The 27,607-nt window shown below is 30.9% G+C and overlaps 6 protein-coding genes across 6 annotated transcripts; 3 read left to right on the plus strand and 3 right to left on the minus strand.

The window, feature by feature from the left end:
* Positions 1-608: 608 nt before the first annotated feature.
* On the minus strand, positions 609-2,087 carry LOC128963003 (ubiA prenyltransferase domain-containing protein 1 homolog). Its single transcript, XM_054309463.1, has 3 exons — positions 1,481-2,087; positions 1,198-1,416; positions 609-1,105 (listed from the first exon to the last, which is right to left on the minus strand). Exons 1-3 carry the CDS (start codon positions 1,776-1,778, stop codon positions 702-704), a joined length of 921 nt encoding a protein of 306 aa, XP_054165438.1. The 5' UTR covers positions 1,779-2,087; the 3' UTR covers positions 609-701.
* An 888-nt stretch (positions 2,088-2,975) lies between these two features.
* LOC128962619 (serine/threonine-protein kinase mTOR-like) lies at positions 2,976-12,314 on the plus strand. The gene is made up of 20 exons (XM_054309007.1): positions 2,976-3,688; positions 3,748-4,093; positions 4,154-4,376; positions 4,453-4,718; positions 4,795-5,219; positions 5,306-5,515; positions 5,597-5,833; positions 5,918-6,116; positions 6,201-6,814; positions 6,896-7,157; positions 7,260-7,483; positions 7,568-8,071; positions 8,164-9,202; positions 9,277-9,644; positions 9,729-10,007; positions 10,073-10,518; positions 10,592-10,995; positions 11,061-11,532; positions 11,612-11,778; positions 11,850-12,314. Exons 1-20 carry the CDS (start codon positions 3,143-3,145, stop codon positions 12,185-12,187), a joined length of 7,569 nt encoding a protein of 2,522 aa, XP_054164982.1. The 5' UTR covers positions 2,976-3,142; the 3' UTR covers positions 12,188-12,314.
* Positions 12,315-13,117: 803 nt separating this feature from the next.
* Positions 13,118-13,898, minus strand: LOC128962300 (cytidine deaminase-like). Its single transcript, XM_054308673.1, has 3 exons — positions 13,639-13,898; positions 13,393-13,562; positions 13,118-13,308 (listed from the first exon to the last, which is right to left on the minus strand). The coding sequence occupies exons 1-3, from the start codon at positions 13,775-13,777 to the stop codon at positions 13,177-13,179; spliced, it is 441 nt and encodes a 146-aa protein (XP_054164648.1). The 5' UTR covers positions 13,778-13,898; the 3' UTR covers positions 13,118-13,176.
* A 2,143-nt stretch (positions 13,899-16,041) lies between these two features.
* LOC128962600 (ADP,ATP carrier protein-like) lies at positions 16,042-20,168 on the plus strand. Its single transcript, XM_054308982.1, has 4 exons — positions 16,042-16,290; positions 18,942-19,103; positions 19,172-19,558; positions 19,640-20,168. The coding sequence occupies exons 2-4, from the start codon at positions 18,947-18,949 to the stop codon at positions 19,987-19,989; spliced, it is 894 nt and encodes a 297-aa protein (XP_054164957.1). The 5' UTR covers positions 16,042-16,290; positions 18,942-18,946; the 3' UTR covers positions 19,990-20,168.
* Positions 20,169-20,569: 401 nt separating this feature from the next.
* On the plus strand, positions 20,570-24,042 carry LOC128962187 (zinc finger protein 271-like). Its single transcript, XM_054308540.1, has 10 exons — positions 20,570-21,033; positions 21,118-21,700; positions 21,755-22,273; positions 22,345-22,551; positions 22,635-22,697; positions 22,799-22,923; positions 22,997-23,337; positions 23,417-23,544; positions 23,615-23,691; positions 23,761-24,042. Exons 1-10 carry the CDS (start codon positions 20,737-20,739, stop codon positions 23,959-23,961), a joined length of 2,541 nt encoding a protein of 846 aa, XP_054164515.1. The 5' UTR covers positions 20,570-20,736; the 3' UTR covers positions 23,962-24,042.
* A 490-nt stretch (positions 24,043-24,532) lies between these two features.
* LOC128962718 (uncharacterized) lies at positions 24,533-26,328 on the minus strand. Its single transcript, XM_054309121.1, has 3 exons — positions 26,124-26,328; positions 25,082-26,038; positions 24,533-24,984 (listed from the first exon to the last, which is right to left on the minus strand). The coding sequence occupies exons 1-3, from the start codon at positions 26,326-26,328 to the stop codon at positions 24,533-24,535; spliced, it is 1,614 nt and encodes a 537-aa protein (XP_054165096.1).
* Positions 26,329-27,607: the final 1,279 nt, after the last annotated feature.

Below are 27,607 nucleotides of genomic sequence, written 5' to 3' on the forward strand. Positions count from 1 at the left end.
CCAAAAATGAAGTGCAAAACAGTGTATTATATTTGTATTATTATTATTATTAATATAAGATTATATCAAAAAATACATATACGATTCCAATTATAATTATTTTAAAAAATAATAATAATTTAATTTAAACAAATCAAACAAAATCAAAAAAATTAATATCATTCAACTATCTATTAATGAGTTAATTTTTCTCTATATCTCTTTCTCTATCTATTATTAATTATTTATTTATTTGACTGATAATATATATATTATAATAAAAAGAGTGACAATAAAATTTACTATTATTAACAATTATTTAAGTTTCAATTTATTTAAATATTCATATAATAAAAATTAAATTATAAAATATTGCAATAAAAATATATCAAAAATTCATCTCGTTTTTCCATTAAAGAGAAAAACAATTAACTATTATTATTAAATGATTTTTTTAAATAAATATTAATTTATATAAATATATAAATATATATTAATTATAAATACTAAACATAAATGTTTATCATATCATTATTATCAATCACTCAATAATTAATAACATTATCAATGGCACCCACACATTGATGGCCACCAATATGAATGTGTCTAACAAACAAACAAACCAACAATAAAAAAAATTTGATGGATTTAATTATTAATTGATACAATTAACATATCGGGGGGGGGAGAGAAGGGTGGGTGAGGAGGGGATAATCGGGTAATTAGTTGCGCACAATTCCGGGCAATTGTTTAGGATTGGACAGACAACAGGCGATCAAATAAAATACACCGAAATAGAGGTTAAGTTTGGCCATATCTCGGGGCAAATATCTAAGATTTCCGCCGCGAAATTGTTTCTCCAAATCGAAAGCACTTTTTATGGTTATTAGCGGTAATAATAACCACAACGAGTACTGAATACTAGTAACACAAAATAGTATGTATGGTATAAATAATAGAAGAGCGAACAGTATGTGTGAGAGCTGATGGCCAATCAGTACGGCCAGAGTCATACAGCCGGCCCGTCGGTCAGATTCAATGTCTCGGGTATTGTTCGAGTGTAGTATGGCTTCCGTATTAAGCGCCAACGGTATGGCATAGATCAATGAGGCCATGTTTAAGTTACCTATCGGTGCAAATTCATATGAAATACAAGTTATTTAATTGACACTGAAATGGTATCCATATATATATAATCGATAATAATATCTAAATTACCGGTTTGGGCGACAAACGCGTACAGTACGGCCACCGGCCCGAACGTTACCATAATGATGATGTCACCCAAAGCTATATATTTGAGACCAATGCCACCCGTATAGAGAAATGAAAAGCTGAGACCACCGAAGTAGAGGACGGCCAACAATTCCATTCGGGCCGGACTGACGAACACGACTATTACAAAACCGATACAACCCATGATGTATGAGAGGACACCTGTTTTTGAAACAATCTGTTAGATATCATATCATATGAATCAATCAAATCAGTCATATATTACCCAAATTGACCACTTCTTCGGGCTTCAGAATTGAGTCGACAAGAGTGCGGTCATCGGCGCGACGTTTCGAGTCTATGCCTTTCATAAAATCGCAATACGTGTTGACCAGATTGCCGGCCGCGTGTACCGACACCACTGTCAACAGTGTAGCTATCAGTGTGACCAACGAAAACGAATCGGTCGCTTTGTAGGCCAGAACAGTACCGAGAAGTACTGGTGTCGACGAGGCCGAGAATGACCACGGCCTCAGTGCCACCAAATAGTGATGACATCGACTCAAATACGACACCAATACCATTACTGTTTGGATCCAATCGCTGGTGTCTGTCTGTCTGCCCTAATCGGTGGCTGCGGTGGTCAATAAAACACACGTACGGGTCGTTATAATCGACCAAACAATGTATATTGCAGTCAATGTAATCAAACAAATAACAAAAAACACACTAATTATTACTAATTAGTCGACAATCTATTGGCCAACAAATGATTCAACAATTTTTTTTTTTTTGATTGCAGTGTTAGTAATCACATCAATACAATCCAACAAAACTATTATATATTTTTAATGTAAAAAATATTAAAATACAAAAACTATTTAAATGCAAACAAATTTATGTTTGACTTTGAAATAATAATACAAACGGATCATAAAAAAAATATTATTATAAATAATGATATTATTTGCAGATATTTATAATTTTGTTTCGAGTTTATTAAAAATTATTATTTTTTAATAACTTTTTTTTTAATTAAAAAATAAATGATGATATTATCCTAGTATATAACCTGTATATATATTTTCATATACAGTAAGTAATTTTATACGTGTATTTAAATGGCATTTCAAATATGTTTGTATTTTAATGTTATAAATGTAATAAAATAAAAACTTGTTGTCACTGTATATCTACTGTATATATCTATGTATATACAGTATATATATATACATATGTATGTAATTTATATATCTCTATCCTGTAATTTATTGTATGATAATATTATACAGTATTATTATAATTGAGTTTTATATGCAATTTTTTTGCGGTTAAAATTAAGAGGTTTTTTGTTGTAAATATTACACATTAAATATATATTTATTTAAATATATTAAAACACTAAAAAAATATATTTATAAATCATATATAATGTTAAATTGAATGAATAATCATAATATGTTGTATATATATATATATACTGTATAATTAATGAACTAAAATACAGGTATTTATTATAAATACATTATTACTGTATTAAAGTACAGTAAATACAAAATGTGTAAACTTTTATATAATACACAAATAATGTCTTAAATTAAATGATTATTTCAATAGAAGTATGTGTTTAAAGGGTTGTTAAATAATAGTGACATTATTTATGTCAATGCTATACAATATTTATCTGTTTATGTGATAAATAATAAAAATATTATTGTATTTATTATTATTATTATTATTATTATTATTATAATGTAAACTAAATTCACGTTTTTGTTTACATTGAATATTACAATAAGTTTTGTTTTGTTGTTATTATTATTGATAAACATTTTTAATCATAGGTTTTAACAAATCATTAATACATTTAATAATATTTTAAGACAAACAGTCCGACCGGTGGCCACCAATCGGCGGCAGCGGCTGTAATCATCGACTTGAAAAAAACATGTCCAAAATTCAGATGTCGACAATGTCCAGACACGACAAACTGGACCCGACTTCGTACGACTGGCCATTCGAGTCGATTATCAGTACGGCATTGGCCGACCTGAGGTCACGCGATGATACCAAACGACTTAAAGGTATTCACTGTTTGCGTCAATACATCAATCAAGACATGACCGAAGTTACCGACGAAGAGCTAAAAGCTTTCTATAACTTATGCGTTACGAAGATCTTTGATCTGATGTTGGGTTCGGGCGCTAACAACCCGAACGACATTAAGGCCGGTATTGTTGTTATGTGTATAATATTGGACTCGACGTCGGCATTGGTCGATAAGGCCAAACCCAATATATACGCACCGTTTGCCAACCATTTGCGTAATCTTAACCATAACTTTTCCGACAACGAACTTCTGGATCTGTCAGCCTGTGCTGTCGGTAAGATTGCCGTCAACATCGAAATGGCCGCCAATTTTGTCAACTTTGAGATCGCGAGGGCCAACGAAATCATTAATACTGATAAAAATGAAATCAAAAAACATTCGGCGGTAAGTTTGCCGAAACAAACAAAAAAATAACTTAGATTTAAATGACTTTATACTAACAGGTCCTAAATCTTCGAGAGTTGGCAAACGTAACGCCGATCTACTTCTTTAGTCAAGTAAATTCGTTTTTCGATAACATATTTCTGGCCATAAATGATCCAAAAATACGCGACTCAGCGGTCTCTGCGTTACGTTCGGCACTGTTTGTTGTCTCCGAAAGGGAGCGCATATCGCACGACCTTAAAGGCAACAAAAGCCGTATCGATCAACAAATACCCAAATGTTTTGATGTCTGTTTTGCTGAAGTCAAGAATGGCTTCGAAGTAACCGATCGTAAAGAAAAAGACGACAAAGTGTTGACATCGCTGTTGATACTCAATGAGCTCTTGAGAATATCTAATGATTCCGGTATTTGAATTTGATATTTGAAAAGTTAATATTACCGGTAATAATAAAATTAATTTACAGGAGATGTCATTTGTAGAGAATTGGAGCTAAAATACAGTCAAATAATTGAAAATCAAAGCCAAAGTACATCGAGAAGTAATCAACTTTCGAAACTATTCAGAAATAATACACACATTCAGACACAGTCGTCGTCGGTTCCATCGTATGGTATGCGAGAGTTGAGTGCAGTCGTCAAATACCACAAAGAGATGGGTATCGCACCCATACCTGTATCACATAACAAGTAATTTGTTGATATAATTAATGGCAATTTTTTCATCTAATGTTTCATCAAATTTTTGTTGTTGTTTTAAATCTAGATATCGTCCACCAAAACAAAGCCAAACGTGTCGACAAATGTTACTCAATAACTTTGATTATCTATGCAATCAAGTTATGTCACAACTTAGACAAAAAAACACTCATAATATAAATCACATTCTATTGGCTGTCATTCCGAGTTTGGCCGCTCTGAGTCCCGAAAAGTTTGCGTCCACTGACTCGGTTTATGTTAAGGAATCGATTAATTATTTGTTAAATAATTTGCGGGTAATTCCGGCCCGATCTCTAGCTTTTATTTCGTTAGGTAATCAGTTATTTGATTATATAGTTATATAGTTTTATTTATGAAGCTAATTTACCGGTAAATGATATTTTAATAGGACTTTTGGCTATTGCTATAAAAAGTGTGAAAAACGATATTTTTAAGCACCAATTGGCGCATATATTGGAAACTATTCGTCTAACACTTCCGGCCAAAGAGCATCAGCCAAAGAAGCGACCACTACCCGATCCTACAGTGTTCACATGTTTGGCACTCCTAAGTCAGGCTGTAGGCGATGATATCAAAAATGACATCAAAAGTGATCTTTTGGATGCCATGTTTGCCACCGGCTTATCCGAAGCATTGGCCGCAGCACTACACGAGATATCCAAATATATTCCTTTACTCAAAAAGGACATTCAGGACGGACTGTTGAAAATGTTGAGTCAAATACTGATGAAAAAGGCGTACGCAATGCCAGGTCTTCCTAAACATTTGCAAAACAGTTCATTGTCTTTCAATAGCGAACCAATTGATACTCAGGTTTTTTTTGAAAACTAAACATATATTGAGATATATTTTATTTTATTACACTATTAGGTAATTGTTTTTATTATTTTTAATTACAGACAACTATTCTCGCACTCAAAGTGTTAGGTCAGTTTGATTTCGAGCACCGGCCACTTATGCAATTTGTTCGCCATTGTGCCGATACATATCTAACCGATGATAATCGGGAAGTCAGACTAGAAGCTGTTCATACGTGTTGTAAACTACTATATCCTGCGCTGAAGAAAGTTCAGGATAAACATTCACAAACACTGGTCATTACAATTCAAGTAAATAGACATTAATTTTGATATCAAATTAATTTACCGGTAATTGTGAACTTAAATTTGATTGTTTTGTTTTATTTAAAGGATGTTTTGTCCAAATTACTGATTGTCGGCATAACTGATGTCGACGTTTACGTTCGCTATTCAGTACTCTCAAGTCTTGACGAAAGATTTGATCAACACTTAGCTCAGGCAGAAAATCTGAACGCACTGTTCGTATGTCTCAACGATGAAGTATTTGAGATCCGTGAGCTGGGCTTATGTACTATCGGTCGACTCAGTAGCTATAATCCCGCTTATGTTATGCCTTCACTGAGAAAAGTAAACAAAATTAGTTAATAATATACAGATATCATAGATAAGTGTTGCAGATATTTATTATAATTGTATTATTATTATTCACAGGTTTTGCTTCAATTGTTAACCGAATTAGAATATTCTGGTATTTGTCGTAATAAAGAGCAAAGCGCTAAAATGTTAGGCCATTTGTTGGCCACAACTCCGCGACTAATTAGGCCATACACTGAACCCATACTTAAAGTATTTTTGCCAAAATTGAAAGATCCGTCACAGGCTGTGGTTACGGCCGTACTTTCAGCCATTGGTTGGTTACACACAATAATATTTAGATTCTGTTGTATTTTTTTCTTAATTATTTTGTTTTACTTTTTTTTAATCAAAATATTAGGTGAACAGGCAATGGTAAGCGGCACTGAAATGAGGAAATGGATCGACGAATTGTTTCCTATAATATTAGATGCCATACAAGACTCGTCATCTCAGCAGAAGCGCGAAGTAGCTCTCTGGACATTAGGCCGTTTAGTCGAGAGCTTAGGCTATGTGGTTGAACCGTATTGGAAATATCCCAATCTATTGGATATATTATTTAATATATTGAAATCAGAGTCGTCTCAAAATTCACAACTAATAAGACGCGAAACCATTAGAGTTTTGGGACTACTCGGTGCTGTTGATCCCTATCGACATAAAGTAAATCTGGGAGTCATTGACCAATCGGGTGATCCATTGATAGCTCACGATCCTATTGTTGAACAAGATATCAATGCACACGAAATGTTAGCCAACTTTGCAGCCACTTTTGACGACTTTTACTCAGCTCAGGCTATTTCAACATTAATGAGAGTAATGAGAGATCCGGCTCTCAGTGCTCACCACACGATGACCGTACAGGCCGTAGCTTTTATTTTCAATGTTTTAGGTGTCCGATCGGTGCCATACATTCAACATGTTTTACCCCCTTTTATTAATGTTATTCGCACGGGTGAACCCCATATTAAAGAGGTATGGATTTTAATAGATACTGATTACATATACCGATACTTAGATAATATATGAAATACTGAATATTATTTTTTTATATAGTTTTTATTGCAACAATTGGGACAAATCATAGCTATCGTAAAGATACATATCCGCAACTATTTGGAGGACATATTCAAAGTTGTCCGCGAATTTTGGACAACAAACTCACCGATGCAGACAACCCTAATCAATGTAGTCGAACAAATTGTTATAGCACTGGGAGGCGAATTCAAGATATATGTGCCATATCTTATACCACATATACTGCGAGTGTTTGCACACGACAAGAGCTTACGTCGCAGTGTAACCGTTAAATTGCTCAGTAATTTAAAAGATATATTTATTTTTAATTAATTAATTTTATGGTTAATTATTAATTTTTTTAAAACTGTTTCTTTTTTCATCAATTGTCTCATCAAAATAGATGCTCTTCAAAGTTTTGGTACAAATCTTGACGACTATTTGCATCTATTGATGCCACCAATTATCAAATTATTTGAATCGAATGATATCAAAGATAATGACGTGAAAATAGCTGCACTCAAGACCATTGATGTTCTCTCAGAAGATCTTCAGATCACTGATTTAGCTCCGAGAATAATACACGCAATCGTACGGACCATTGATAACAACACTAACAATGAAAAGGTTTTTTATACAATATTTTTTAGTAAAGTTAATAATTTAAAGTTATGTGTATTAATGTATTAACTAATTTAATGAATACATTAGGATTTAGTAAATCAAGCGATGGATACATTGAGTGCTGTTGTAATGCAATTGAATAAAAAATATCAGATATTTATTCCGATGGTTAATAAAGTGTTGCAAAAGCACAAAATAAATCATCAAAAATATGATATATTGATAACAAAGATAAGCGACGGATCCGGTATTAATGACGCTGAAGACGATCCAATTATGTCGATTCGTCGAAACAATAAAAAAGGCAGAAATCAGTTAAAGGATCCGATGGGTTCAGTACCAGATCCCAAACGAAATCAAGTACAGCTTTACGACTTGCAAAGGGCTTGGAATCAATGCTCCCGACGGGTGTCTAAAGAAGATTGGCTCGAATGGCTTAAAATACTGAATATAGATTTGATTCGCGAATCGCCTGCTTTAGCCATCAGATCATGTTTTCCATTGGCTCAGGCGTGTAGTTCTGTGGCCAGAGATCTATTTAATCCGGCATTTCTTAGCTGTTGGAATGAATTAAGTGAAGATCATCAACAGGTATTACCACTTGAAAAAAATTGATAATTTTAATTCACTGTATATTTATTTAATATTATCGCTAATTAAAAACCATTTATGAAAATATTCAGGAACTGATTACATCAATACAAGACGCACTGATGCAACAGGACATACCTGAAGTGACAGGAATTTTACTAAATTTAGCCGAATTTATGGAACACGTGGACAGAGGACCACTACCGCTGAATGAGAAGACATTAGCCGAAAGAGCACTCAAGTGTCGAGCCTTTGCCAAAGCACTTCATTATAAAGAAGAAGAGTTTCACAAACAGGCGACCACTGAAGTGTTGGGCGCACTCATCAGTATTAACAACAAACTACAGCAACCGGAAGCTGCCGTCGGTGTCCTAGAGTTTGCCAATAAAAATCAATTTAACGACATTGAAGTTAAAGAGCGCTGGTATGAGAAGTTACACGACTGGGAAAATGCATTGAAAGCTTATAAACTAAAATCAGAAAAGGATCCAAAAGATTACGAATCAATTGTCGGACAAATGAGATGTTTGGAAGTGTTGTCCGAATGGAATAAGTTATATAATTTAGCTCAACAATCGTTTTCCGATATTAATCCAGAATATAAACAAAAGATGGCCCGAATGGCCGCTACTGCTGCCTGGGGTTTGGGTCAATGGCCACATATGGAAGAATATACGAAAAATATAGCTTCCGATACACCCGATTCAGCCTTTTATCAGGCAGTACTACAGGTTCACTATCAAAACTATGGAAAGGCACAGGTATTGATAGATAAGGCCAGAAAACTAATCGACACCGAACTAACAACAATGGCCGGCGAGTCATACAACCGGGCCTACGCTCCTATGGTTCAGGTGCAGATGATGTCCGAATTAGAGGAAGTGATTCAATACAAGTTGGTTCCCGAACGACGAGAAATGATTAAACAAAAATGGTGGCACCGATTGCAGGGTTGCCAGCGATCAGTAGAGGACTGGCAAAAGATAATTCAAGTTCACTCTCTGGTGTTGACACCACACGACGACATGCACTCATACCTCAAGTTTGCCAAACTATGTCAACGTAGCGGTCGTTTACAGTTATCTTACCGTACATTAGTCAGTCTTATGAATACCGATGCATCGAAACTAGGTATGAGTTATTGAATGATTAATTTTTTTATAAAAATTAATTATCAATATTTTATATTACCGTAATTCAAACAGAACCGGGTTTTCCACTGCCAACTACCTATCCTCAGGTAACGTTCAGATACATTGAACATCTGTGGATTTCGGGCGAAAAAGAGGAGGCATTCCAACAATTAGCTCACTTCACACAAACGGCACAAAACATTCACTTTATGAGCGGCGATGAAAGTCAACAATTGAATCAACGAAACGATTTGAATAAACTATTGTCTCGATGTTATCTCAAGTTAGGTCAATGGCACGAAAATCTTCAGGGAATCAACGAGGAGTCCGTAAACACTATACTTAATTATTACTTGGAGGCCACTGAACGGGACAACAATTGGTACAAAGCGTGGCATTCGTGGGCTTATATGAACTTTGAAGCCGTCAACTTCTTTAAGGTTTTTTCAATTTTTTTTTGTTTTCTAATAATTAAGTATACAATTACGGGTAGTCATAATATATTATTGATTATTAATAAACAGGGAGTCCATTCGTCCACCGACGGCCAGTCACCAGTGGATCCATTGGGTGGCCCTTCTTCGCCAATGACATCGCTACAGCCACTTAAGACCAAATATGTTCGCGACTACTGTGTGCCAGCAGTTCGCGGATTTTTCCGTTCCGTATCGTTAGCTCACGGATCCAGTCTTCAGGATACACTACGCATACTTACCATTTGGTTTGAAGAAGGACAACATCAGGAAGTATATGAAGCACTGGCCGAAGGCATCAAAACAGTGCCAATTGAAACGTGGCTTCAGGTACTCAATTGACAAAAAAATATCAAAACTTTTTTGTTGACAATTTACTTACAAAAAATGTTTAGGTTATTCCACAACTGATTGCCCGAATCGATACAACCCGACAATTAATAGCACGACTAATACACCAATTGCTTATAGACATCGGTAAACATCATCCGCAGTCACTTATATATCCGCTGACAGTGGCCTCAAAGGCCTCAGCACCGGGACGTCAAGCATCGGCCAAAAAGATTCTGGATATGATGCAGGTCCATTCACCTAATTTAGTACAACAGGCAATGCTTGTTAGTGAGGAACTCATACGTATTGCCATTCTTTGGCATGAATTATGGCACGAAGGTCTCGAAGAAGCGTCCAGACTGTACTTCGGCGAACGCAATGTCAAAGGAATGTTTGATATATTGGATCCGTTGCATCAAATGTGTGACAGAGGACCACAAACACTCAAAGAGATGAGCTTCAATCAGGCCTATGGTCACGACCTTAACACTGCCAAAGAGTGGTGTCGGTTAGTAAAAGTCAATTTAAGTGATTTATTCAATTGGATCAGTTGATGATTTATGATTGATGTTTACTTTTAGCAAATACCAAATGCACGGCAATGTCAAAGACTTGACACAGGCGTGGGATACCTATTATCATGTGTTCAGAAGGATATCCAAACAGTTACCACAATTGACATCATTAGAGCTTCAATATGTATCACCAAAACTGATGCAATGTCGTGACCTCGAGTTGGCCGTTCCCGGCTCTTATAATCCAAATCAACCACTCATTAGCATTGCTCGGGTCGAGCCTCAGCTTAATGTGATTACAAGCAAACAAAGACCGAGAAAATTGTCCATAAAAGGTAGTGACGGTCGAGACTATATGTTTTTGCTTAAAGGACACGAAGATCTTCGACAAGACGAGAGAGTAATGCAATTGTTTGGTTTAGTAAATACATTGTTGACCAGCGATCCCGAAACTTCTCAAAGAAATTTGGGTATGAATTGAGATTACAAACAAACAAAATATTTTTTTAATATATTATTGATTTATTGTCGATAGCAATACAACGCTACGCTGTGATACCATTGTCTCCTAACTCGGGACTCATCGGTTGGGTTCCCCATTGCGATACTCTGCACACACTTATCCGTGATTATCGGGAAAAGAAGAAAATCTTGTTAAACATTGAACACCGAGTTATGCTACGAATGGCTCCCGATTACGATCACTTGACTCTATTGCAAAAAGTCGAAGTCTTTGAACACGCCTTAGAGCACACAACTGGCGATGATTTGGCTAAACTATTGTGGCTGAAGAGTCCATCGTCAGAGGTCTGGTTCGACAGACGAACTAATTACACTCGAAGTCTGTCAGTGATGTCTATCGTTGGCTATGTTCTCGGTTTGGGTGATCGACATCCGTCTAATCTAATGTTGGACCGAATGTCTGGTAAGATATTGCACATCGATTTTGGCGATTGTTTCGAAGTTGCGATGACTCGCGAAAAGTTTCCCGAAAAGATACCATTCAGGTAAGTGTCAGATAATTGTTGAGAATTGACTGCATTTTATTAATCAATAACTTATTTTTTTATCTAATCTTTCAAACAGATTGACCCGAATGTTAATCAATGCAATGGAAGTTACGGGCATTGAAGGCACGTATCGGATGACTTGCGAAAAAGTAATGCGAGTCTTACGCAATAATAAGGACTCATTGATGGCAGTACTCGAGGCCTTCATACACGACCCGATCTTTTCGTGGAAACTCATCGAAGGTTTGTATTACATAAACCATGAGATTGTGATTAAATTTTTATAAATATTTATTTTTAATTGTAATCGACAGCACAACCAAAAGTCAAGCACTCAATCGATTTGTTAGATGAAGATGACGGTGCCGTCGGTGGTGCCCTAAACGCTGCCGCCTCGACCTCCAAGAGGCCATCGATAGCCGCTTCCAATCCCATCAGTGGTATCATCACTGAGAGTGCCGGCTTTGCTCACGAAGGACTCAATAAGAAAGCCTTAACAGTCATAAACCGAGTGCGCGATAAACTAACCGGTCGTGACTTTGACGCTCACCTAACTCTCGATGTGCCCGAACAGGTGGATCTACTCATACGACAGGCCACCTCTCATGAAAATTTATGCCAATGTTATATCGGTTGGTGTCCATTCTGGTGATTCAAAAAAAAATTAATTGTAATTAGTATTTACTTTTCAATATATAAATTAAAGTCACAAAATTGATATATAATTATTACGAAAACTATTAATTAAGTCATTTTGATTTAAAATATACACAGAAATTAAGCAGAAATATGTTTGAAACATTAGATATAAAAAAAATAATTGTAAATACATTTATTTATATAAAAAAAAGTATACAATAATTATTGTGATTTACTATACATATGAATTTGTATATTATATGAAAAATTGTTTGTTTACCATAATTATTAAAATTATATTCAATTTATAAATATATAAATGAAAAAACAGGAAATTATATACAAAATCAATTGTTAAATAAAAGAAATAATTTGTTATTAATTAAAAATAAATTGAAAGTAAAAATTTATGATAATTGTTAAACAATTAATTAATTTTTTATTATAAACGTTAATATAATATAATTATTACTAATAATAAAAGATCGAAACAAATACGGTTTGGTTATGGTTTCGGTTTTCAGAGACATTTTTGTTTTTTAACAAAATATTTTCAACTTTATAAGTGAATTGAATTTTATTGCGGTTTGGTTCCGGTTTCTATAAAATATTCTTTAGATTTAGATTTTTATTTTGACACTTACCGTAAAATAATACTTGAATAGTATTAATATTATTGATAAATAGATATAAAGTAAATACACAAATATTTCGCATTCAGTGAGACCTTAGTTAAAATATTTGATATATTTTATTAAAACTTTATTTTATTTATATTTATAATTACATAAAATTAATAATTACTCACATTTTTGTTGGTCTTTATAATAATAAAAATAATAATAATAACTAAAAAGTTTAGTAAAATTACAAGTAAATGTACACTATTTTGTAACACATTTTTAGGAATATTTTTTTATACTGTATATTCTTATATAAATATAATATATATATATATTTAAAATACTTTTAAAAATACGAGTTTAAAAAACAAGATTTTGTTTAAATCACAAGATTTTCGACCCCTTCCTGCAAATCTTGCGGTCCAAATGACTTCGGAAATAACACATCAAGCGATGTCCGCTCGTATGTACCGTCGGGTCTCACCAAATATATGGCTAAATCACTGGAAAACTGAGAGAAATTATATTATTATATTTATTGTTAATATTGTAAATAATATATGAAAAAAAAGTTTTGTGTGTGTTTTGTGTATACCTCACGCATGAATTGTCTGCATAGACCACACGGCACTATCAGCTGTGATGACATTTTCGACGATACGGCTATTGCCGTAAATTGTTTGTGACCATCGGATACGGCCTTTACTATGGCTGTCCGCTCGGCACATATACTACCAGAATAGGCAGCATTTTCAACATTACAACCTATTATAACATAAGACCAAATTATATTTAATGTAATTATCACCAAAAATAAAATGCAAACAATACTAATGTTTACCCCGATATATGTGTCCGTCAATAGTCAGGACGGCGGCGCCAACCGGGAAATGACTGTACGGACAGTACGAGTGTTTGAGTGCTTCGAGAGCTTCGGTAAGAAGTTTTTTGATGGACTCGGACTCTGCAGACACAGACATCACTCAAAACATATGGACTTTTTATTTGGCGTTATATTTAATAAAATTTTATTATTAAAAATATTTCCTTAATTTCTACTCAATGACAATATTATCCAATATATACTGTTAATCAAAAGTATAACAATTTATATGACATTTAAATTTGTGTCATATCTTATCTATTGGTTGACTAATTTGTGTTAATTTAAAATAATTGTTGATATAATTTTATTCAACTACTATAAGATAAAAAATTGAAAGTAAATATATATATATATATATATTTAAAACAATATTTAATTTGATTGTCGTTGTCGGTCACTATTTATCTTATTTGTTTATAAATTATTTTTAAATAATATTTTATTTCAATAGTTTTTATTAGTTATTTGTAATATAATATAAATGTTGTCTAAATAATAAAATTTTGCAATAAATATCATTGAATTTTCCCAATAATTTTTATCTACAGTAGTAATTAATATTAAACAAAATAAATACTGTAAATTAGTAATTAATTAATTAATAATTTAAATTAGGTTATTAAATTAGTAATATATATATATGTATATTAAAATTCTAAACCATTTTATCATTTTTTAATTATAATAGATTTTATTTCATTTTATTTTTTACGAAATTTTTTAATTAAAAATTATTTTTCAAATAAAAGTAATCAATTAAAAAGTTATTATTTATCAAATACTCAGAAATATTATCATATTTTCACAAAATTTCAGAAATACTGTACTTATATATCAAAAGTTATAGATATTTTGTCATTATTTTAATTGTTTACTGTGTATTAATTATCAACGATTTTTTTAAATATTAAACTGAAATTAATGAAATTGAAATTTTTTATATCAAAGTAATATATTATATAAAAAAGATTGTAATTATTATGAAATATTATTTTAAGATTTATAACTAATAATATTTGAAATTATTTATTTTTATTGTTCATAATAGCAAATTTTTCACATTAAACTAATTTATAAAAATAATTAAAAATTATAATAATTTTTTTATTAGTTAATATAACCCTTAAACATAACTTTAGATATTTTTTGTTATTAAAAATAATTTTCGCAAATATTTTATAACTTGTTCTAAGATTAATAAATATATATGTAAAATTTAAAAATTATAAATAAATTATTAAAGAAAATTATAAACTTATATAATTTTTTTAAATACATCGATAGTATTGATATTTTAAACTAATATTGCAACTAAAGTTATGTAAATCGTGAAATCAATTATCCAGTTTTAACTGAATCAATGTTATTGTTTGTTTGAATGAAAAAAAAATTATTTTTAATATCATTTACAAAAAACATGTGACAAATGTAATAAGTTTTAGAGTAAAGATAACAAACTACTAAACAGAACATAAGTTTTCAATTATCAGATTTTGGCTATTTTTATCATTAATGTAAACTAATAATCAATTTAATTGATAACTATTGAATATATGCACACATTAATTAAAAATCTAGCATGATAAATCTTTTTTACTATTTTTTCAAATCACAGATTTTAAAAAATATATATTATGTAAAAACATTTATTTGTTTTAAATAATGAAAATAAATAAGAAAATATATATATAAAGTCGAAATATAATAAAAATGATTATATACTGTATAAACCGGTATTTCATAGTAAATGATAACAATTATTGAAAAAAATACGGAATTTTTTGTTTGTTTGCAAATCTAAAGTACAGTGCAATTGATTTCATGCATTGATTCTTAAAAAAGAGAGAGACTTTTGATTAGTAGTGATATTATTGAACATATAATACTCACAGTATTACGTAAGGGTTTGCGCACACATGTAATGTGACGTTAAACTAAGCTATATATTAACATTTTTCCACTTTTCTCTACATTTTTTCCATTACTAACAAAATCACAAATAATGTCGACTATGTTTGACATCCCTTTCCTATATTCCTAACACTTGCCTAAAAAAAACAAATAACAGAATATTTAATAAAATTAGTCCAGATCACATTATAAATTATAGTATAATTTTTAGAAAACATTATACAATATATATACACTGTATAAATGTATGGAAAAATTGTATACTATTTATACGGAAAATTCTATGTCTTATATATATATTGATATTATTCCGTTTAAATAGTATATAGTATTGACTGATAACCAACAATGTATTCTTGAATACCTTTTCCCCCTAACAACAGAATTTCAGTACATTATTGAGTGAACAGTTAGATAATGGCACATAACGTACAGTACATTAAGTGAAAGCTCTGGTTGTCCTTCAAACCAGTCAAATGTCGGTCAAATAGAGAGACATTGGTTGGTGAGAACTGGTAGTACTGTTAGAGTAGAGTTGGCATATAATTCCTGTCACGAGATCCTCCATTCAAGTCTAATATTGCTTGACTCTCAAAGAAATACATTATCATTATATTTAAAAGTCGACCTCTCATTTGGTTTCACCACACAAAACACTAAATTCATTAATTCATTGTTACATCAAATAACAAATCGGTATGTATTTTAGAAATTACTAATAATTATTATTATTATAATCGATTAAATAAATAAATATATATGTATTTTAATTAATATAATCTATTTGTTATATTTAAATAATTTATATTTTGTCTACAGTTTTTTATTAGCCCTTATATTAGTCAAAACATTTGATAGAACCGATAGATATATTGATAGTTAAATAATTTTATTATTAATATTACTAATTTATTAAAGGTTATATTATGTTAAGTATTTGTATATATATTGTGTATATATAGTTAAGAAATACAGTATAATTAACCTTATATACAAAATATTACATTTTAAGTTTTATGAAATTTAAATAATTTTAAATATTTAAAAATTATTTCCTAATTTAAATTTTTCCTTAACAATGTTAACCGTATTATATTGCAAATTTGTTTCATATATTTAAATTATATATCATATATATAATATATAAATTAAATATATATATATATATATATATAAATAATAATAATAATAATAATAATAATAATTTAACAATTTATATAATAATAATAATTAAATAAATATCTAAAAATAGTTTTATATTTAATTATTTCATATTTTTTAAGTTAGTTTTTCATTGTCTCGTGAATTCAATGATAATATCTGAGAGACCGATACTTTTCAATAATTTTTTTTAATATAACTTACATAATATTGTTAATTCTGTACTTAATTATTATGAAATATATGATATGATATTTTATATCTATATATAATATTTAATAATATTATCATAATTGTTTCAAATTTTGCAGATTACTGTTTAAAATTGAAGGTTATTTATTATTTCAATCATTAAGTAACTTTAAAGTGCATCTGATATACTGTATAAAACATATCTTAGTTACTATACAATTGCCATATCGTATTTTAGTTACATTAATTTTTTTAATTGAACTATAATTTATTTAACAATATAATTATTTATTGAGGCCTCTGTGTTAAATTACTATAAATTAAAAATTTTATACTACATTAAAAATCATAATGTTATCATCAAATAATAGTTTATAACTAAACTGTAATATTAATAAATGACTTGCAATAATATACTGTATTGTATATGAATATAATCTAAACTACCGGTAAAACAAATATTTAGGTTATACTGTATAGCTATTATTATTATGCTCTTAATATAATTGAAGTTATTTATGTAGTTGTATAATATATGATTTATTAATAGCTAAAGTTAATCCATAATTGATAGTAATTGCGATATTAATTTTTAACATCAAAAAAAATATATAACATTTAATGGTCTAAACTTTTAAAACACTTGATTAACTCATCTCGACTTTGATGTCACAAAAAAATCAGTAATTTTAACATCGATTAGGAAATATAGCGATGAAAATATGTGACTTAAAGAAAAAATAGATGTCAATGATATATACATACTATTTTTAATTATATCCGTTTGAAACAATGCCAATGATTATTATTATAAAAATTGTTTTAACTATTAATATAATTAACATATTAAACAAATAATTTGAAGTCAAATAAATTTTTTAAAGTATAATTTTTAATAGTTATGTTATGATAATTAGCTTTTGTAATAACGACTGTGTTTTATTTGACATTTTAAATAAATTTATTTAAAAAAACAATTTATGAGATTATTAAAAATTACAAAAAATAATTTATAACTTTCTTTATAATTTACTATTATAAATGTTTTTTTAATTTATTATATATACATACAATATATTAATAAAATAGTTTAATAACTTTATTGCCCAAAGCTATTGTTAATAAAATACAGATCAAACCGAGCGATGAAAATATAAGTACTTCTTTGAGATGAGATTCTTGACTATTATTATCACTACTAATATCATTGTCGTCGTCATCGGTGGTAACATGACTTTCGACGACGACATGAACTTTGTTTTCGCAAACCAATGTTTCTCTATTTAATGTATACTTCTTGTGGCAAATATCTCTTAATTGTTTAACGGCTTCATTATCTTTATTATTGTTGTTGACATACCTATCATCCATACATTTACTATTTTGAAGACTTTTGACAAAATAATCGCAACAATTAACAAATACTGATCTATTTTTCTGAATATTTTCTGTAATTTGTTTCAATAGATTTACAAAATTATGAAACACTGATTGACAGTTGAGTTCTTCTTCATTGTTTAGTTTAATAGGATTTATGTTGAATTGATTTTTGCTAAAATCAGATGATTTATTTGTAGTCCTCCAATGTTTCAATGATTTATTAGTAGTTATATTTGTTTGAATGGCATCTGAATTTGTTACCATTATTGACATTAAAAAAATTAAGCATAATAATAATAATTGATTAAATTGATTATTAACAATTATAAAATTCATAATTATAAATAAAATGGTGGCACTAATTGATAACTATTTATAAATTATCTATTAATAAAATTTATTTTTTTAACAAACCATGTGTTTGAAGTGCCGAAAGTTATTGCAATTAATAAGAGAGAGAGAGAGAGAGAGAGAGAGAGACCTTGGAGTTAAATACAAAGTCCAATAATTGAAACAATTTTTTATTTATTTAAATAATTTTATAAATAGTTTCACTTTTATTGATAAAACTTTTAGTTAAAAAAACTGATTTTTCTTATTTATCATCCAAATAGTCAAAATGCCAATCGACGCGGTATCGTTTGCTAAAGATTTCATCGCCGGTGGTGTGTCTGCGGCCATCTCTAAGACAGCGGTTGCGCCCATCGAGAGAGTCAAACTGCTTCTTCAGGTACAACACGCCTCCAAACAGATAGAGGAAAGCAAAAGATATAAAGGTATTGATTGAGTGATAGACTGATTGATTGATTAATTAAATATTGAATTTGATTTTGTTGTCCGATAGGTATTATCGATGCATTCGTGCGAATTCCCAAAGAACAGGGAATAATGTCATACTGGAGGGGAAATCTGGCGAATGTTATCCGATATTTCCCGACTCAGGCCCTCAACTTTGCATTCAAAGACAAGTATAAACAGGTATTCTTGGGAGGCGTCGACAAAAAGACTCAATTCTGGCGATATTTTTTGGGAAATTTGGCTTCTGGTGGAGCAGCCGGTGCCACATCACTATGCTTTGTATATCCACTTGATTTTGCCCGAACCCGTTTGGCCGCTGATATCGGCAAAACAAGCGAACGACAGTTCAAAGGTTTAGGCGATTGTTTAGCTAAAGTGTATAAATCTGACGGTTTGATTGGTCTCTACAGAGGATTCAATGTCTCTGTTCAAGGTTTGTAATAATACTATTGATAATTAATGATGTGTTTGAATGATATCTAACCACCAATTGATTTGTTTCAATCATCAATAGGTATAATCATCTACAGAGCGGCATATTTTGGTTTCTTCGACACAGCGAAGGGTATGCTTCCGGACCCGAAAAACACACCATTAGTGATCTCATGGCTTATCGCTCAATGTGTGACCACTGTTTCGGGTATAATCTCGTATCCATTCGATACAGTCAGACGACGAATGATGATGCAGTCGGGACTGGCGGCCAATGAGAGGATGTATAAGAGTACTATTCATTGTTGGGGTAAAATCGCCAAAACGGAGGGCTCGAAGGCCTTCTTTAAGGGCGCCCTCTCTAACGTATTCAGGGGTACCGGCGGTGCGTTTGTCTTAGTACTCTATGACGAGATCAAAGCATTGTTATAATTAGGCGTTAATTAAAAAAAAATATAAACACATAGTTATTAAAATCAATTTTAAATTATTAATTAATTAATTTAGTTTTATTCATCCAATTATCAAAATTGTCTGAACTATTTAAATCATTGACTGTGTATATATGGTATAAACATTTTACCGGTAATGATAATAATAAAAATAATAAGCCATTGTTAGCTCAATTAAATTTAAAAAGTTTATGTTAATTAAATTATGTTTTGTTATCAAATAAACTGTTAATGTTTTTAATTTAAATTAAATATTTATTTATATATATATTTTGATTTTATGATTAACTTTGAAAATAAAAAGAGAGAATTGTTAGAAAATATTATGAAAAATAATGACTGAATTATTTAATTAAAATATTTTGAAATTTTTTTTAATGAAAAACACCAACAATTTGATTGACTAAATGACTAAAAAAAATATTAAATTAAAGTCGATATAAAAAATAATTACTATATTTTTTAATGATTACCGAAACTCCCGATAATGAAAAAAAAACTTTACAAACAATTGTTTTTATGACGTTATTTATGTCCCGAAAATGTTTGTATTTATTATTAATTTAAAGGTATTATTGTTTTGAGTTTTTTTTTGAGTGAAAACCACACAAACTGTTGACTCAATCGATCGATCGATCAATTCATTGGTCACTTCGGCTGTTGTGTCCACTCATACGACCCGACGATACGGTAAGTCAGCGGACAGTTAGTCCTTCTTCACAGGAGAATGGCTTCACTGACTCGCAGTCGCGGCACTAAACCCAAGAGTATTGTCTGGAAGTACTACACAACGACCGACGAGACGGTCGACGGCGGCGGAGGTCAACCGACACTTGTCTGCTGTTTCTGTGGTTCACAGTTTACGGCATCGGTGGCCAAAAATGCAACGAAATTGCGGCTACATTTGGTACGCAAGTGTACGGCCGTACCGATTGATATCAAACGCAATCTGGACGAAGACTTTGACGATACCGACAGCGGCTGTCAATACCAGATGACAACCACAACGACGACCGCCACTAATGTGAGTAATACACGGATGGGATGTCGATATCGATGTCTATTATTATTATTGTCTTATTATTGTTTGTGTCATCCGAACGGATAGGTTGGCAATAATGAAGAAGTTGGAGAAGAAGAAGAAGAAATGGATATCAAACACAAAATACGATTAGTTATTAACAGCAAACCGACGACAACTAATAATACAAAAAATACGCTGAAAAACAAATTGTCGACAAAAGTGAATCAAAAATCTTATGGAAACAAGTATTTCAATAACAATGACAACAACAATACGACCGATGAGGATACCAATGAAAGGACAGCCGATATGTTTGATGTCAAACAACTGTCGAGAGCTGAGCTCGAAATGAAAGTCGAGTCGTTGGTCGCCGAAAACACGCGACTCAATACTCGACTACAGCTGTGTCTCAAACAGACCGATGCGTTGATACAACTGACCAAACGTCTGGAAGAGAGTATGAATTTTATGGAAAGGATTGACTCAATCAATCGAATCCATTCGATACGATTTGAAGATATGGATCCCGAGATTGACATACTTACCGATCAATTGACGACAAACAACGAGACGGTAATTGAATTGAAACAAAAGTTAAGATCACTTGAGGTCAAGATGTTTGAGACACAGGAGAGACAAGAAAGAAGGAGACGCTCGACATTCAGTGGTATGTATTAAAAGATTAATAAAGATTATTATTATTATTATTTGCATTTTTCAGACGGAACTCTAATCTCGAAGTCTCCACGACCTCAGTCGTCGATCTGGAAGTACTTTAAATTTGAAGAAAACCATACAAACGATGGCTTAAGAGTTATAGTCTGTATGTATTGTAATAAAATATTTCGTCATAAAAATCTGAACGCATTCAAGAGTCGCGAACATATTGTCGAAACTTGCGAAAAGTGTCCGCAAGAGATCAAAGATAAAGAAAACTATTGGTCCGAACCTCAACCTAAATCAAAGGTCAACATCTGGAGTCACTTTATATTAACCAACGAAGAGGACAGAACTTCGGCCGAATGTCGCTACTGTTGCCACAAATATCTCTACCGAAATGCTACCAAATGTCGACAACATCTTGTCTTCAAATGTCAACAAATACCCGACGACATCAAAGAGAGTATTTGTAATCAATGCGATGAATCCTTTCTAAACAGTCTACCGAAACCTAACGAACCGATTAAGACACGGTTGTCAAACATTTGGAAACATTACAATACTTCCTATGATATCAATGGTGCGTAAAACGGATTAATTAACAATAAATAATTTATTTTTGTTGCCGATGTTGTCATCATTTAATAACAGGTAAAGAAAGTTTTTCGTGTATGTATTGCCATCAAATCTATTCCACAAGAAATGCTACCAAATTTCGCCAACATTTGATCGACCGGTGCGAAAAAGTTCCCGACGATACCCGAAATACACTATCAACCGAATCGATTGAGTCGAATAGGACGTGGACACAGACTAAAGTTCCCGTTTGGACACATTTCAAGCTCTGGGAACAGTCGGGTAATTATTGAGTTTTAAAAATATAATTAATTTTTATGCAAAATACTGTAAAATTTGATAATTATATTTTTGATAATTTCCAGGCAAACAAATGTGTAAATGTATTTACTGTGGCATTACCTACGCCTATAGAAATGCAACCAAATGTTTGTTATTTATAATTAAATTATATAATAAATTATTTATTTTATTAATATTATATATTTTTTCTATTTCTGACTTAATTAATGATTGCATGAAATAACAGGTAGAATCCATTTGATGCTTAATTGTATGAAAATACCGGTTGACCAGAGATTTGATTTACGTAAAGAAGCCAATGAGTTGTATACGAGTGCATTGGAGGCCAAAAATCGTGTGACAATTACTAAAGTATTTTAATTTTACTGTTTGTCTTATTTTTGTTATTTACCGATAATTTATTGATTTATTTATTTACTGACAGCCAAAGCAAAAGAAAACCTTAACAAAGGTTATATCGGCGACGGGACGTAAACCCAAGTCAAAGATATGGCAACATTTCGAAGAGTTTAAGGACAGTAAAGACGAGATCGTCCGCCGATGTAAATATTGTGAACATCAGTTCGGTTCGGGAACCAGTCGTAATGCGACCAAATTGAAGGACCACATCGTTATGTTATGTAAATCGATTCCCGAAGACATCAAACAAGAGATTGTAGATCACGCCGTCAAATATCGGAAAATTTCGGGAAACAAAAAAGTTATGGAACCGATGAAAGTGTTTGAATGTTGTTGGCCGGGATGTGACATGAAGTTCCCGAAAAAGTATTATTAATTTTATTAAAGTATTATAAAAATTTGTAATTTAACTATATTTTTGTAATTAATTTTTTTTAAAAAAAAGATCGCGACTATTGAATCACCAAAAGTCGCACACCGGCGAAGTGGTTCGTGTACCGTGCGATTGGCCGGGATGTGAGTGGACGGGTAGGACAGTGCACAGTCTAACACTTCATAAATACATACACACCGGTAATATAATGTTTTATTTATTGATAGTTTTTTTTTAATTATAATTATATGTTACAATTACCGGTTATAGGAGAGAAACCATTTGAATGTGATTGGCCGGGATGTGAGTTCAGGACAGCTAAACCATCGAGTCTTTGTGTCCATAAGGTTAGGAACAGTAGTTGTCGTCTATGAAGTAATTATTGACATTTTTTTTATTTGTTTGTTTGTTTAAAGATGCGACACAAGAATCTGTTGCGCTACCGGTGCGATTGGAACGACTGTCCCCGTATTTTTCTGACATCATCGCAACTAAAGGTCCATAAGATGGTCCATTTGGGTATCAAACCGCACGCCTGTCAGTACTGTGACAAACGTTATCCGCAACTAAACAAATTGAAAGTACATCAACGGAAACACCATTTGAATAATATTTGATGTCAACAAACAAACAAAAACAATGCATTAATTATTGATTATTGTATTAATTTATATAAATCATATCATTTATTAATCATTTCATTTTTATTTGTGCAATATATATGTGAATATACGGTAATATAATATCACTAATTAAGGTATAAATACAGTATTTATTATGTATTTGAAATGTTTTTTCCATATACATTATAAACAATTATTATTGTGTAAAGTTAATTAAAAATATTTTCCCATAATTTAATCATCAGTATACTTAAGTATAATTTTTTTTATAGATTTTTGTAATAATTTTTTAAAAATTTATGTTGATAATTTATTTTTAACATATTTTAAATGATCGTAATAATAATAATAATAAAACATATGTTATTAATTTTATTTGTGTACTACATTGAAAATAATATGAATATATTGTAAACTTATTATAAAACTTACCGGTAATTACCGATATATGTTATTTACATACAAAAGTGTAAATCATATGTTTTTCAATAATTTAATTAATTAATTCCATAAATTAATTAATGTATAATAACTATTGTTGTATTTAAAATAATAATAATAATAATTAATACATTTTCATGACTACATACGAGTCCTCATATTGAATGGGAGCTGAACTTTGCGATTGATTTTGTTGGCCATAATCATCGACACAGTCGTCGTAAATATTTTTATCGTTATAATTGGTTTTATAGGGACCGCCAGTCATAGGCGTATAAAATGGTTGTTGAGTAGTCGACTGTCTCTTGAATTGTCTATTATCCGCATACCGTTCTTCGTCTACCATTTCATACATTTCATCCGTATCTTTGCACATACCGTACGATCCTAAGCCTTGTGTCTCATAATTATCATAAATGTTTGACTCTCTCAAACCCTTGCCATTGATACCATTCCTCTGCATTCGTTTCGCTCTTAAAACACAATATACCAGTAGTGCAGACAAACTGAATGTCACAATCAGTGTCAACATTATTATTATGGATATTGTCGTCAAATTTAGTTTGGATTCAATTCCTATTTAAAAAAATTGTTTTTTTGAAAAGTGTTTATTAGTTTATAATTACTGGTAGTTTTTCTCTATAATTAGTGTCAATTAATATAAAATGCAAACCTTTTTCAGTGTCCAAACAGGTGGGCATACTATCACTCCATTGGCCATCTTTACCACAAACTCTGACATCTTTGCCAATAAATATCTGGATTTCATTTTTGCATCTGAAGTGGGCTTTCGTGCCTTCGATGGCAAACCATAGGCTGTCGTTAGAATAATAGACTCTATCGTAGAGATAGACTTCTGTCAAATGTTTTTCGCTTAATTCAAACTTTTGGCACGTCTTCTGTGGCATACACTCTGGCAGACTTCCCGTCCATTTCATATCTCTATCGCAAAATATGGCGTGTGTTTCACCATTACTGCCGGTGCCGTCCATCGGCGTAAAACCGGGCGCACATTTGAGCGCATACCTCGCGTGATGATTGATAACATGTGCGTTCATATCTATCGGTATTTCCGGTAGTCCGCACACCGGTTCCCGTGGATTGCCATCGTTGGTATACTGTTCGGCCAGTATAAATGTGGCCAAATCCATGGCCAGTATGTCATCCGATTTAGTTTCAATTACAACCAAATTCGACTTATCGGTAATTTCTTTCTCGAACGACTCAGTGTTTGGCGATTCGCATGAAAACCAAAAGTCAAATCGGGTTGAATTGAAAGCCCACGGACTCACTGAGGTATGACTGTCGAGCAGACAGTTCCGATAGGGACTGACCCGAACATTGGTTATATTCCATTTGGCACTCTTTATCCGATTGTCGACCAACCGGTTGACTACCGATAGACTGATGCGAACTAATTGTATCATTGCTTTCGATTCCAAGTATAGCTCGATTCGGTAGTTGTTGGCTCCGTAGGCCCGCAACGGCTGATTATATCGTTCGGCAATAAATGAATTGCCAAATTTGGTCCACGGAAGCAATGCTGTAGTGTTGTACTCGTGGATCAACTTATTAGTCTCTTTATTGTATACTTTGGCGATCACCACATCCTTGTCGTTGAACGCCTTTCCTAATGTTTGATAAAAAATATCAATTATTTAAACAAATTTTAAATAATTATTTCAATTAAAACAAGAGAAGACATATGAATATACCACAGACGGCATGTTTTCCCATCCATTTCCCTTTAACACACTTTCTGTATTGTTTTAATGATATATAATCTAAACATTTATAGACTACTGTTTCGCCTTCACTATAGATAGTCTGTGTTGGCGTCAGTTCCGATTTGGACGGCTTTCCCGGATCACCGCAATAGCCGGTTGCCGTTGGACTCAATTGGTCACTATTTCTAACCATTTGTTGTAAAACTAGTATTACTAATATAGTAATCAATAATTTCATTATTAATTTTGTTTTTGATTGATTGATGTATAAGCTTTCACTACTACTAAATGATTACGTGATAAATAAGAGAAAAACTTTTTTTTGTTGATATTATTATTATTATGTATTTAAAACATTTTCATAACTGATTTTTAACTGATTTGTGTAATGAAAACTTTTGTTTCCCTTATTTTTATTACAAAAATTTTACACCATAAAAAACAAAGTAATCCTACAAAAAAAATATTAATACATTATATTATATTTTACATTATATCCGTGCGATTGATAATTCCGGTGCTTTTTAATACGTTTATTAGCAATGTTTTAAAAACAATTTTATTTTCATATAATATTAGTTTAATTGTTATTTTTGTTTGTCTAATTTAATTTAATTTTATATAAAAATACAAATGATTAAAATAATTATGAATATATTAATTAAATTTTTGTTTATTATTATAATTAATAAAAATCAAATAAAAAAACATAAAAAATTCAAACTAAATTATGTACTAATTTACTAAATGTTTATAATAGTAATCTCTTATTTTAATCATTAAATTGTGTGATTAAATAATCTGATTACTATCTAAACAATAAAATATATAAATTAATTATAAAATTTAATATAACATAAATACTTTATTATAATAATTATAATGTCTTAGCATGTTTAATTATTTAAAAATAATGCCCATTAATTGTTTTTATATAATTTTATTTAAATAATTAATACAATGTTTGTTATACACTGTATAATATACAGTATAAAACATATTACTACTGTATAGTATACTGTTATAATTTAATGATAAATACCATATGAATTAATATTTAAATAAAAAATTAGCATTTAAATCAATTATAAAAAATTATATTTGTTTTATTTTTATATATCTTTAACTTTTAAAAAATATACTATATTTACATCATATATTTTCCCATTAATTAAATATAAGTCATAGATTAATTGAATGTCAATATTTTTATCATATGATAAATGTCCTATTTGTGAAATTTATTAAATACTAATAATAGATTTAATTAAAATATCAATATAATAATAATAACAAAAATCAGAGAAAACATTTCACATTATATACAGGATATGATTAAAAAATGTTAGAAAAATTGTGAACACAATTCTGGGAATTGATATATAAAATCTAAAAATGTCAATAAGTTTTATTTGTTTGTGTAAATCATGAAATTTTGTTATAATTAAAAAATTTGTTTGTTTTTGGATAAA

The sequence above is a fragment of the Oppia nitens genome, unplaced genomic scaffold, assembly GCF_028296485.1.
Source record: "Oppia nitens isolate AA-2021 unplaced genomic scaffold, nextdenovo-longstitch-racon4-pilon3 scaffold6_pilon_pilon_pilon, whole genome shotgun sequence".
In the NCBI taxonomy this organism is placed as follows: domain Eukaryota; kingdom Metazoa; phylum Arthropoda; class Arachnida; order Sarcoptiformes; family Oppiidae; genus Oppia; species Oppia nitens.

Coding starts and splice junctions, on each gene's coding strand:
- LOC128963003 (XM_054309463.1), bottom strand. CDS start 1,778: ATGGTATTGGTGTCGTATTTGAGTCGATGTCATCACTATTTGGTGGCA. Junction 1,417..1,480: donor CGAAGAAGTGGTCAATTTGG/GTAATATATGAC, acceptor TTTCAAAAACAG/GTGTCCTCTCATACATCATG. Junction 1,106..1,197: donor CGCGTTTGTCGCCCAAACCG/GTAATTTAGATA, acceptor TTGCACCGATAG/GTAACTTAAACATGGCCTCA.
- LOC128962619 (XM_054309007.1), top strand. CDS start 3,143: ATGTCCAAAATTCAGATGTCGACAATGTCCAGACACGACAAACTGGAC. Junction 4,719..4,794: donor TCTAGCTTTTATTTCGTTAG/GTAATCAGTTAT, acceptor ATATTTTAATAG/GACTTTTGGCTATTGCTATA. Junction 10,519..10,591: donor ACTGCCAAAGAGTGGTGTCG/GTTAGTAAAAGT, acceptor GTTTACTTTTAG/CAAATACCAAATGCACGGCA.
- LOC128962300 (XM_054308673.1), bottom strand. CDS start 13,777: ATGTCTGTGTCTGCAGAGTCCGAGTCCATCAAAAAACTTCTTACCGAA. Junction 13,563..13,638: donor TGACGGACACATATATCGGG/GTAAACATTAGT, acceptor ATGTTATAATAG/GTTGTAATGTTGAAAATGCT. Junction 13,309..13,392: donor GCAGACAATTCATGCGTGAG/GTATACACAAAA, acceptor AATTTCTCTCAG/TTTTCCAGTGATTTAGCCAT.
- LOC128962600 (XM_054308982.1), top strand. CDS start 18,947: ATGCCAATCGACGCGGTATCGTTTGCTAAAGATTTCATCGCCGGTGGT. Junction 19,104..19,171: donor GGAAAGCAAAAGATATAAAG/GTATTGATTGAG, acceptor GTTGTCCGATAG/GTATTATCGATGCATTCGTG. Junction 19,559..19,639: donor ATTCAATGTCTCTGTTCAAG/GTTTGTAATAAT, acceptor AATCATCAATAG/GTATAATCATCTACAGAGCG.
- LOC128962187 (XM_054308540.1), top strand. CDS start 20,737: ATGGCTTCACTGACTCGCAGTCGCGGCACTAAACCCAAGAGTATTGTC. Junction 21,034..21,117: donor CAACGACGACCGCCACTAAT/GTGAGTAATACA, acceptor CCGAACGGATAG/GTTGGCAATAATGAAGAAGT. Junction 22,698..22,798: donor CTATAGAAATGCAACCAAAT/GTTTGTTATTTA, acceptor ATGAAATAACAG/GTAGAATCCATTTGATGCTT.
- LOC128962718 (XM_054309121.1), bottom strand. CDS start 26,328: ATGGTTAGAAATAGTGACCAATTGAGTCCAACGGCAACCGGCTATTGC. Junction 26,039..26,123: donor GGGAAAACATGCCGTCTGTG/GTATATTCATAT, acceptor ATCAAACATTAG/GAAAGGCGTTCAACGACAAG. Junction 24,985..25,081: donor CTGTTTGGACACTGAAAAAG/GTTTGCATTTTA, acceptor TTTTTTAAATAG/GAATTGAATCCAAACTAAAT.